At 31.7% G+C, this 12,823-nt stretch overlaps 1 protein-coding gene across 2 annotated transcripts in view; it reads left to right on the forward strand.

The window, feature by feature from the left end:
• Positions 1–12,823, forward strand: part of LOC149491381 (uncharacterized) — a 117,653-nt gene that overhangs the window by 33,886 nt on the left and 70,944 nt on the right. For both annotated transcript variants that reach the window (XM_089697226.1, XM_089697234.1), the window contains exon 2: positions 12,342–12,488. In XM_089697226.1, the coding sequence (XP_089553352.1) occupies positions 12,342–12,488 (147 nt within the window). The remainder of the gene's footprint in view (positions 1–12,341; positions 12,489–12,823) is intronic.

The raw sequence follows: 12,823 nt of genomic DNA on the forward strand, positions 1-12,823 counted from the left end.
ATATATTGTACTTTATTCCGATTCTAAAAGACAAAGAGCCATTAAAAAGAGTTATGCTATGCAGCACTTTTATGCAGTAACGGTATAGAATTACTCATCATTGAGACAGAGTACAATACTTTCCTTGTTTTTAATTACAGTTTGACCTCACTTTGATGAAAATAGTTTTAATGGTTTAAACTTATGTTGAAAATAGCAGTATGATATATATACCCATTATATTATACGATACATATAAGTATTAATTGTTTTGTTTATGGTTACGATTACGTAAAGTAATACGAAAAATTTTTTGTCGTAGGTACCTATAAGTATTAACTTATAGGTACCTACGACATAAAAGTTTTCGTATTACTTTCTTAAATCTGTGTTTAAATCTGAAGCAGATTTAAATACAGTAAACGACGTGGATTACCGTGCTTAAAGAGCTGGAACATTGTGAAAAGTAAATTCACACACGGCGTCTAGCCTACGGTTCAACGACACCTAGACCGTGTGAGTGTCAGTGCACCCTAAGTCTAAGGTGACCGTCACATGGGGGACTCGCTCTTTACAGTCTACAGTCTACACATACCTTCACTGAACGACCTGAACGAGCCCTAAGGAAAAATATTAAACATTAAAGTACCCACAGGGGTTGGAATCGTGTAATTGTTGAGCTCGTTTTAAGTTTTCCGTGCCTACATCAAAAGAAAATTTTATTATATTGATATACCTAGAAGAATTTTCCACGGTTACTTTTACAAAAAACTCTATAGACACTACTATATCAGACCCTAAAAGATTAAAAAAATTACTTATTTATTACTTTCTGTTTCATTTCGATGTAAACTTGTATACGAATAAAATTGTTCATTCGTGCCTAAAGTCAATAATATTAATTGATAAAGTTTATCTTACTTTCTACTAATTATATTATTTTGAATTCATAAATAGCAAAAAGCAAATATCCTATGAATTTTTATGAAGAAAAACGGAAAAGAATGCAAAATCAACACTTTCATTCTACTTTTTACCAGCTGACCTAGTGAACTTCGTAGCGCTTCGTGAATTTTTTCCTCATATATTCTCTTTTCGAGACATTCTTCTATGTTTAGATAGTTAAAATCTAACGAATTCCATATTATAAAAATAGTTCAGCGATTCTTTAGTTATATACAGTGTAATTTCGAATTTTTGCTGATTAGACCGTTTATTGCTTCCGAAATATTTCTCTTATGAGCAATAAATATTTAAATGTTTCTACGAGGTAATATAAAATATATAAACGCTTCATATAACTTAAATATATGTAATGATAATGCCGATTAATAACTATAAGTTCATAAATATAATTATCGATAATCAAAGTCTCGAAATAGTTTCGAAAATCTTAGTGGTATACCTAGTTAAATTATTAGTATGATGTGTGCAATTCCTATAATACAATCACTGTTATTCGGTCAGTCAGTCTGCGTAGTTTCACACATAGCTCAGGTTTCGGTTTGCGGGCTACGATTTGCAGACATGAATGATTCATACACCATGTATATTATGTTATTGTAAAGGCCCGAGGAAAATCCTAAGAATTTCAAGTAGAACCGAAGATTTACCAATTTATCATTGTTCATTTCAATTCGCAAAAAACTAACTTAAACAGATTGCCGCGAAGCAGATGGTTATAACAAAAAAAAACTTTAATATTGATTCACTAAGTAAATCTTAAGATATACCTTCACATGCAGTAGACAGAATTCGATTCTGAAACTCACTGATCGCTGCTGCGGTATATTCGCAAAAATTTAAATGTTGGTAAATAAATATCTCTCATTATTTTTTCCATGACCATAATAATATTTCAAATGTTTAAATGACATCTCACAAAATTTGTTTCTATTAACCTAAAGGCAACACTCAATAAGTTACTCAAAGAGGCAATTCAACTTCGTCAATTTTATATTGAATACATAATAAGTTTTATAATTCATTGACATTACTTTTCGACCTTCCCTAATATTTTCTTCTTCGTTACGCTACATTTGTCATGAATTAAAATCGATAATTGCCTACGAATGTTGTCGTCCCACGTAACAAAAGACGTACCACGCGTTTTCCTCCGACACATCGAAGGGATTTCATTGATAATAATATGTAAGGTTTTATTATAATTATGTAAGGTTAAGACTGACATTTCTTTAAATAGATATTTAACAAGTAGCTACTAAATTCTTATAGTAAAGATCCGAAAACGTCGTCGTAGTAAATTGCTTTCTAGTGAAACTTAAGATTTATCAGTACCTAAACTGGTTTTTACAGTAGTAACATATAATAAATTAAATGTCTTTGATTAATTATTATTGATGCGATTTTAAAACTTGTCAAGGATTTTGCAAATATTTTTGGAGCAAGAAATGGATTATTTGCTTAATGCTTATAATGTGTAGATTTCAAGTAATATCTAAAGTGTAATTTGAACACGAACATACTCTCATCTATTAATGTTAAAGACATTACTGCCGATATCGTGATATATTGTATTCTAGATAAACTCATTGTGTTGTAAATTAGAGCTTAAAACTGGATTCAATATCATTGAATATTGATGTGCTGTGGATGGGTGGCGTTATTTGAGAAGATTATGTGTACCTAATATGCGTTCTGGAATCTCGTGTGTTTAGTATTAGTATGGTATTAGCAGTATATTATTATTAGTCTGTGGTATTAGGTAAGTGTCTCTTTACCAAAGAGAGACCTTCAAATGTTATCGGGATCCCTAAAATAAATCAGTCTCAATCCGAAGGAAGGATTGAAACACGCTTTTGCTCGCCGATAAAGCTATCTTTCAGTATAACGTTATGCGCCTGATAGGTCCCCGTTACGTTCGGATCTCCGCTCGAAGAGAATATGAGTATGATTGAATAGAGCCACATGTCTACGTACACGTTAAATATACCTTCTGAATTTCATCAATTTGACCGGCCGTTGTGGCTGACGCTGCACAAGAAGGTAACATTTATTAGGGTAAGAGCAGAGTGAACCGTGCTTTGTAATGGTTCTCCTATTCGATTATAGCATCCTTGTATAATTGGATACGTGAAAAACTTTCTGGTTCTATCAAATTTGATCAATGATATTAGATAGATAGAACCTAAGTGATACTGGTAGCTATTATATTACAAGTGCCTCTTCGTTGCATCTTTATTTTCTTATTATTGTCTATTTGCTTCTATCTTGATTTATTATGACGGTGAGAGGAAATATTTTCAAGTGGTTTATTATTATAAATGCTGCATAATACTTCGCGAGGGCGTTGTTTTTTCCACTTCACTACTCATTGAAAATTATTTCTTATTCAAATGCAATTTTCCTGGTAACATTTATATAGAATTTCTTTTCCTTTTAAAACATGAAGGACGTATTCTATTTGTATTATAAAATATATATTTAAAATTTCCTTTCAATTGAATATGCATATTTCAATATTTTACAATAAAAATAAATTTACATTTCTTAGAACTCACTATTGAAACGGATTACTCCACAGTCGCATCAATAAACCTTTCAAAAGTTTTCCCGCGCATTTTTCTCCAGAGAATATTATCAAGAGCACCGCGACTGCAACGGCTCTCTTTATGCAGATAATATTTATTGGAGATTGGTTTTAAATGCGTGTACAAAATGGCACGGCATTGTCAGGAAAAACGATTTACAGTTTCCGCTTTCGGCTCCGTATTGTCTTTTCTACTTCAGCTAGTGAGATTAATAGGTATGTCTGTTTCACTCAGTAGGTAGTGTACTCAAATCTGGTCATTGTATTTATTCATTAAAGGCAGACCCTCGTTGTGCGTAAAAGAGAATAATTTAAAATATAAAAACAATAAAACGTTATTCTGTGACTGTAATTATGGTGGTTATTCAAAGGTTTCATTGAAGCTTAACTTACGCCGGCTGACGGTTTGCAATTCAATTAAAATTGCATGCATATAATAGGTGGGCATTCAAAGTGCCTATAAGTCCTTAATTAACCCGATTAATTCAGAAGCATATTCCGCAATTGTTCCGCTATAATGATTAAAGTATTCGCTTTCGTCGTCAAGCGAAATATTATAATTTCGAATTCGTTTAAGGCGTCACCCGGCAATTTCGACTATATGTTCAACCTCTATAAAGTCTGGTACAACATAAAGCACATTACCGAAAAAAATAAAAAAAATAAATAAAATAGGTCTTTGATCTTTAATTGCTCGCGAGGACTTTTTTCCAAAGTTAATAGATTTCTAGAAAAAAAATGTGCCGTGGTCATCGATTTTTCCGCAAATACTCTATAAACTTCGTAACCTGCTGACTTAGAGCTCTGAAAATTTTATGTTTAATAAATTATCAGTTACACAACAGTCCCTGACGAGGATTTTTGTTTCACTGATTAGTATCTTTTTAAATACAAAATGCGAGGAAAAAAGAAGGTGCAGCGGGAGAGGTTTGAGATCCGTCAAGTATCCTCAAGGTTATTAGCGCATGTAAAAGCCTTAATATTCATTACTTATTAAGTACATGTTATATATTAAATTATGTAAAACTTTTTTTATTTTATTTTATGTGCATCATAGACTTTACTACTATAAATTATTAGGACATCACTATTGTTTTCTTCTTATATTGTTGAGCTTTTTAAAAAGAGAAATGAAAAATGGAAAACAAAATAACAAAATCTCTTTGTATGTAAACAATTATATAAATACGGACAGCCTATTTCAGCTTTTACACGGTGATGTGAATGCCTTTAAAGGGTCCACTGCAATGCAGGTATTTCGCACAACGAATGCCTACTTTTCGGAAAAATAAATTTACTCCGATCGAAAATTGTAAATTGAATTTTTATATACCTACTGAGAAATTTTATAAAATCACGTGTAAACTATAAATACGATAAATGTATCATTAAATATGAGACAATCTCAAAGAGATTGCTTATTTATTTTATTAACTTGAATACAAATAAGTTGATACAATTAATGTGTTAAATGTGTATATTTTACCAATAAATATTATCTAGACGTATTGAATCCAATACGGAGAAACTTTTAATGAAAACATTGTGAATTAGATTTAAATTATAAAAAATAAGTGTTTATTAAAAAGTATAAAACATGTATAAATAGCCGATAATATTTTGTTTAAGGGGAATTTGCACATACAATATAATATATGTATTATGCATTATGCCAGTATTTATTAATGCAACGGACTACTTACCTTCGGTTTGACTAGTTGAGGATTATCACAGACACCCATATAAGCAAATTTAATGCATATAATATAAGAATAATAAAATTTTACTTCATTAGCACTAAAGAAAAATATTCAATTCTTACTGTGTTCCTATTTGTTGAATAATATTTGCAAAATGTTTATTTCATCTGAGAAGTAAATAATCAATTGGAAGTTCAGAAAAATCGTAAACCATGCTTAGTATCTTTTATAAATATATTTAACGTAGAAAAAGAAACTCCGTAGTAACGAGAAAATTGTATAAATATTTATTCGAAAATAATTGTAGATGACAAATTTCTGGTCTCTATTATGTGCGCTCTAATTAATTGTGAATGTTTCAGCTAAAACCAATTGTTAGATATATTCAGAAGTTTGAATAGAAACCAAAGTTACATTAATACTCTACAAATATGATTATTCCTTATTCCGTAAGGTAATTAGTAAATATATTACCTACATGGTAGTCACCGTTGTTTAAGATAATTTTCTGTTATGTTAGATAAGAAGCAAAACGGAAATCAAAATTTGGACTTCCACGAGCGAATTAAATATTTAGAAGACACTATGTCAAAAAATAATTCACTGATTCCTGCAACTTCGGACTCACCCCAGCGCGTGTATGAGAACATGGCCTTAGAATTGCAAGAACGGAGTCAACGGCAACACAATATAATTATTGTAGGAATACCCGAGTTAAATAATAAAAAATCATCTGAAAGGCGTGAATATGATTTTAAATGTGTATGTACTGCAATTCAGACTATATATAAAGAATGTCCGTCTCCAGTAAAATGCATACGCTTGGGTAAATATCGTCCGGGCTATAATAGGCATATTAAGGTATGTTTCGAAAATAAAAACACTGTTTTAAAATTATTGCGCAACAAAACATCAACAAATCAATCCAGTGAAAATATTCGCATTTATGCGGACCAAACGCCAATGCAAATAAAGTATATGCATGATTTGCGCGACGAAATGGCACGGCGATTGAACAATGGTGAGTCAGATTTAGTAATTAAATATGTAAAAGGTGTGCCAAAAATTATTAAAATTTCAAAAAACTAACCGACAACGTCAACATATGCAATGATTTCTCCTCTATAGATATAAGTTACCAGAACGTAAATACTTATACAGGTATACGCACTACTGCTTCATCCTTACGCTTTTTTTATGCAAATATGCGTAGCCTCGTCAAACCTGGAAAGCTTGAAGAATTAAAATGCATTTTAAAATCATTTAATTGTTTGATTCACATTATTTTACTTACGGAGACTTGGATAAAATCGAAAACCGAAGCAGATTTCTTAGAAATACCAAATTATGTACATATTTACAATATCCGAACTGGAAGCTTGGGTGGTGGCATATCTATATATATTCACAATAATATTAAATTTAAAATAAAGGAAACCGTTTATAAACAGGGAAATCATTTTTTATTTATAGAACTCATTAAGTTTTCTATGTTAATCGGCTTAGTATACAAACCCCCTAGTTCCAATATAAATGATTTTATTCAAACATACTCTCTATTATTAGATAAAACAAAACAAAAATCAATTATATTTGGTGATTTTAATATAGACCTTATGAAAAAGAATGGAAGAAGTATGGATTATGTTGACACCATTAGCGAATCAGGCTATCACATTATAAATAATTTAAGTGAAAACTATGCTACCAGACAAACAACATTAACAAAAAGTATTATAGATCATGTTTGCACAAACTTGCAACAAGCTCAAATACATATGGCGCTGATTAGTTCATCACTGTCTGACCACAAACAAGTGTTCATCGAACTTAAAAAACACAAAACGCCCATGAAACAAAAAAAATAAATACATAGCAATTGATTATAATAAATTATATAAAAGCATTGAATTAAGTAACTGGAAAAATGAAGATAATAACTATACTAATTTAAAGACGTTTATTAAAGAAAAAATAGGAAGTGCTGAAATAACAAAATACAAAATGGCCAATTTACCTAAATCTGACTGGATTAATAAAACAATACTCAATTTGATTGAAGATAGAAACAGAATATGGCATTCATATCTCAGAGACCCACATAATACCGCTCTGCACATGCAACATAATGCTGCAAAACTGAATGTTCGTACAACCATACATAACACAAAGAAAAAATATTATTACGATTCTTTCAATAAATGTAAAAATAATCCAAAAAAGATGTGGCAGCTAATCAATACCTTGGTAAAAAATAAAATAGACTATAATTGTGTTCCTCCAAATCTAATTATTGACGGTAAAACAATCCAAAAAGGAACTGAAATCTGTAACTGTTTCAATCATTATTTTGCTACTATAGGCACTCTTTTAGCTAGTAAATTACAAAATAATAACACCACATCAACACTGTCGCAAAATACTATTAAAAATTATCAGACTTCTACTGCAATTAGGCTCGATAAATTTGAATTATGTACAAAAAATGAAATATCTAAAATTATAGATAAATTAGACAACAATGCAGCTGCTGGAATAGACGGCGTTACTACCAAAATTATAAAATGTATAAAGAATCTTATAATAGGTGACCTCACTAATTCTATAAACAAATGCCTAGCTGATGGTGTCTTTCCCGACAGTTTAAAAGTTGCTAAAGTGACACCTATCTATAAATCTGGACCTAAATCTGACCCTGGAAATTATCGACCTATTTCAGTACTGCCTATTGTATCTAAAATTTTCGAAAAGGTTTTATACACTCGTCTGCTCAAATACCTAAATAAAATAAATTTTCTAATTGAATATCAATACGGTTTTCGTCCTAAATCAAATACACTATCAGCTACAATTGATCTTGTTTCCAAAATTAAAGACAATATAGATAAGAAGCACTTGGCCTTAGGAATATTTGTAGATCTTAAAAAGGCATTCGACACCGTCAGCCATCCCATTCTATTAAATAAATTAAAAAATATAGGTATAACTGACTCAGCGTATAAAATATTTGATTCATACCTAAACAACAGGTATCAAATAGTAAAAATTAATAATTATGTATCAAATCCCATAGAAATCAAATATGGAGTCCCTCAGGGCTCTGTCTTAGGACCGTTGCTTTTTTTGGTATATATCAATGATATTAGTAGCGCTGGATTGTCAGGGAACATATCACTGTATGCTGATGATACCTGTCTCTTCTACTTCGGGGATTCAGCAGTCAACTTAACTAAAGTTGCTCAAAATGATCTTAATTTATTAAATAGCTGGTTAAAGTTAAATTTATTGACAATTAATGTTAAAAAGACATCATATGTAATCTATGCAGCCAAAAATAAAAAAATATCTTATTTTCCACCTCTTTCAATAGACTCGCAACCATTAAACAGATCTAACGAAGAAAAATATCTTGGCCTAATCTTGGATAATAAATTAACATTTAAATCACACATAAACCACGTGAGATCTAAGTTAATACCACTTACAGGGGCTTTAAGAAATGCTGCTAAATATATACCATTTAAATTACGATATAGTATCTATAACACGCTTGTTAAACCACATCTAGATTATCTTATCCCAGTTTGGGGGCAATCGGCGCCTACTAATTTAAAAAAACTACAAATTACGCAAAACAAACTAGTAAAAATCCTTTTTAACTTTGATTTTTTAACGCCAACTAAGGATCTATACTCCCGTACCAAATTGTTTGATTTAAATAAATTATATAAATATCACACATGCATACTGATTAAAAATATTCTATCTAATAATATAAAAACACAAATAACACTAAACAAAAAATCCCACAAATACCACACACGAAAGAGTGATAACCTTGAATTACCATTTATAAGAACTCTATACGGTAAGAGAAACTTAAGATTTGAGGGAGCACAATTGTACAATAGCTTGCCTAAAGCAATTAAAGAATCCTCATCAATTACTATTTTTAAAAATAAGTTAAAGACATACTTAACTAATTTCGATAGCTGATTGTGTTATACTAACTGCAAAATTGTTATTTCTCATATGTGTAAAAGATCATTGTATTGTTCTTGTTTATTTTATGAGATAAATAAAGTTCTTTAAACCGAAATCAACGGTAGAACTCACCTTTAAAGTTCAAAAATTACCAAACACAATATATTATACCGTATGCTCCCGAAAATTAATTTAATGTAATTATGACCGTTCACAATACCTCTGTAAAATGCCGCAATGTAACCGACAAGCTATAAACCCTAAAGTTCTAGAGACATTCATCTCAAACTTAATGTTTTGCGCATTGCGTAAAAAGGCGTATTACGCGTACCTATTTCCTTACCTTAAAGAGATAATTAAATTACATTTTACAAAATTTAAATTGGAAATGTTATAATTACAGTTAAATCAAATGTAATCAAACTTCGCTTCAACTTATTACTAATATGGTTAGGTTAAGCCTGTGTTCCTGTCTAATATTGATCTTGAGAATTGAACATTACTTTATTAAATTGTTTGTGGAGCGTTGGAATAGTTTAGACGCCAACTTTCCGTAGGATGGAAAATGAGATTCACATTTAGTTTAGTCGACATATTTTTGCTCAATTCTCGCGTTTATTTCTTCACGTATTCTCACACACGAGTGTGGATATGTAAATATTTACAGTGATCTTGATATAGGGTGCGAGACATGTGCAATTGTGCAATAAAAATGAATGGTGACAAGTCTGCTTCGTGTTTTAATCTTAATCAGGTTGAAAGTCTCGTTTCGCGTATGGATATAACCCGTTCGGCCTGTTTGCTTCATTAATTGAGTTTTCTCTTTAATCCTCCAGGCAGACAGATTTTTCCCGTGTCCATCGAAAACAGGATCACCGTATCACGTAAATGGCTTACTCCAAGTTAAATAAACATTGAGGCCGTTGCCTGCAGCCTGTCGAACCGATGTTTATTGGATCTAAATCCAAAGCACAAATGTCGAGAATTAAACCCGTCGGGATCTTAAACCGTACATGATGTTCTTTTCTATATTTTATCTTCACGCCGGCTTCACGTAGACTGAAGAACTTGCCGACTGAAGTAGTTACTTTTTAATTAAAATTTATATAACATAATTTTGTTCACAAGAAATCATTTTCAAGCAGGAAAAATTGTATCTACACAAAGAAGTTTACAAAGTTTACTTTCTTATTGTTGTTTGTATAAACAAGGAAGGAAGTATTGTGAAATAAAAGGCACCTGTGAAACCTTTGAATGTCTTGATTGCTGAAATTGTAAACTTTTGAGGTATTGTTTTACCTCTTGAGTTTTAATAAATTACGTTCGCACGGCTTCTATTAAATTGATTGAGAACGAACTATAATTTGATATGCATAGAAAAGTTCTGCAAAACCCATAAAGCAAATATTTGCTTAAAAAGGAAGTTTTCTTAAATATTTCCTTTTCAATTAAACCTCTCAGTAAGACTACTTTAAGCTCTATTGAATACAATGGCTCATCGTGATAGGTACCGCGGATTGCGTTTTTTCCGTTAAAAAGTTCTCAAAAACTTCGTGGCGTTCATTTTAAAATAAAAAAGTGGAATAAACCTGTTCCTGGAAAAGACCGAATACTTTTCATTCATTCGAAGTTTATGTCACTATTGATTCTAAGTCCAATTAAGTATATTTGCCCGCTTCTTGTTGTTTATTATTTACTTGAACTCCGGCTTCTAGTGTGTGGCTAGTCGCCTGAGAATGTTTGCGTTTAGATTATGACTTGACAATAATTAATTAATAACATTATTGCACGTGCAATATTAATAATTATTATCAGCAAACATATATGTTAATGGTTACTTGTCGACCCACTTAACCCACGTTATATGCATTTCATTAATACGCAATACTTTTGTACAAAATTATAAGACACAAGAGTTTAAGAGTAAAAAAAAAATATTTTTCGATATGTATCAAACAAAAATCTAACTATTGCGTATTATTTAATGGTTCCATAACATAGCAATATACCATACCAAATATTATGGCAACATCATTCTCAATCTTGCTCCAATTTAAAATCAGACAGACAATATAGATTTTACTATACATATTTTCTTCTTCCAATGTTAACAATGTAACGTAGCATACTCGAAATTTCAATACCAGAACAAAATCTTTATAAAGATTCGAATATTGCAAGCTTGCCATACAGCAGTATGCAGGCTCTTTGTTCAATGTCAATATTTTGTTTGAGGCTCGTCATAATTGCATTGTGAACGAAACATCAAAGTCTGTAGCGATACCAGCGATACCTTGATCGTCGATCACAATGAGCTATGCATATATTTATGAAGTCTTTGAAACTCGTGTGTCGTGAGATCAATTTCGAGCTTCACCGCTCTAACGTTTTGTCCGCACGACCGCGCGCACTGATAACTTGTATTACTTTGTTTGATGCACCTGCCTTTCTGAACGCTAGGGAATTATATCGCTTATCTAGCCAATCGTTCAGCATAAATCGTCCTTAAATAATTTCAAACAAGTAAATAAAGTCAATGCACACACTTTTAACGCAAGAAAATTATTAAGTTTAACGATTCAATATTTATTAACACAAATCATTCACCTTATAAAGTGTAGTTAACGTTCAATTTTACTTTCAATATCGTAGAAACTCGAGATGCTCTACAATACCATTCATTGATAGTGCGAAATCAATAGCATGAATTAACCATGTTCTCACTTCGTTTAATTCAATATAAAGCAGAAGCGTTTACGGGAAACTTGATAATTCTGCAATCAGCTTCGAATGGAGGTGATTTATAATTAAATCAAACAACCAATGCTTAGTCTGGAGACATTTAACGTTAATAATATATTATATTAAACAGTCTTTAGGGCTGGATTGTATACGTTTTAGAATATTTATGCTATATTGAACAGGTACAGGTACATTTCATTTTATACATATTCATAAATGCCGCACTAAATGGCGCTACTTGTTAGAACTCTGCTAAAACCCCATAATATTTTAAGAAAACTCAGCTATCTAACCATAGTTCATAGACACAAGAGCACGCACCCTCCATTCCCATACTAGTACCCATAGTTTAACCGTAGAGCTTAAGTCTAATATGATTGTTACAGGTATGGAATACACACACGAGGAGGAAGAAAGCTGCAGCGACGCGGACCGCGAACTCCGGCCCTTGGCACGGCGAACCGGCAAGCACATTGCAGCCGGCGAAGAACGGCCAAGGATTAATTCTAGTCAACAAACCACACCAATCGACGGTAAGTCGCCTACAAAATGTACAATTCATAACTCCATGGCATTTCACGTCAACAGACCCTCGACTAGAGAGACCTCGGTTTTCATCCGTTGTTGTATTCCAACCACTATTTTGATGGCTTGTTTTATTACGCGTGGCCAGATCCGTAGCACCGTGAATGCTTAATCCTTCAGTTGTTGTTTCGGAAAATGGTTGCGCGTTATGAAATGCTTTCATATAACTTTTTATAGAATCAGACCACGTTAAGTAGGGAAATTATCATAGCATTAAATAATATCATCGCGTAGTTTAAAGCAATGATTTCCATTTTATAAATTAAAGGCGTTGAATGTTTGC

The sequence above is a fragment of the Colias philodice genome, chromosome 1 (assembly GCF_061535455.1).
Source record: "Colias philodice isolate Cphi_HAF_F1 chromosome 1, ilColPhil1 Martin Lab GWU primary, whole genome shotgun sequence".
Lineage (NCBI taxonomy): Eukaryota > Metazoa > Arthropoda > Insecta > Lepidoptera > Pieridae > Colias > Colias philodice.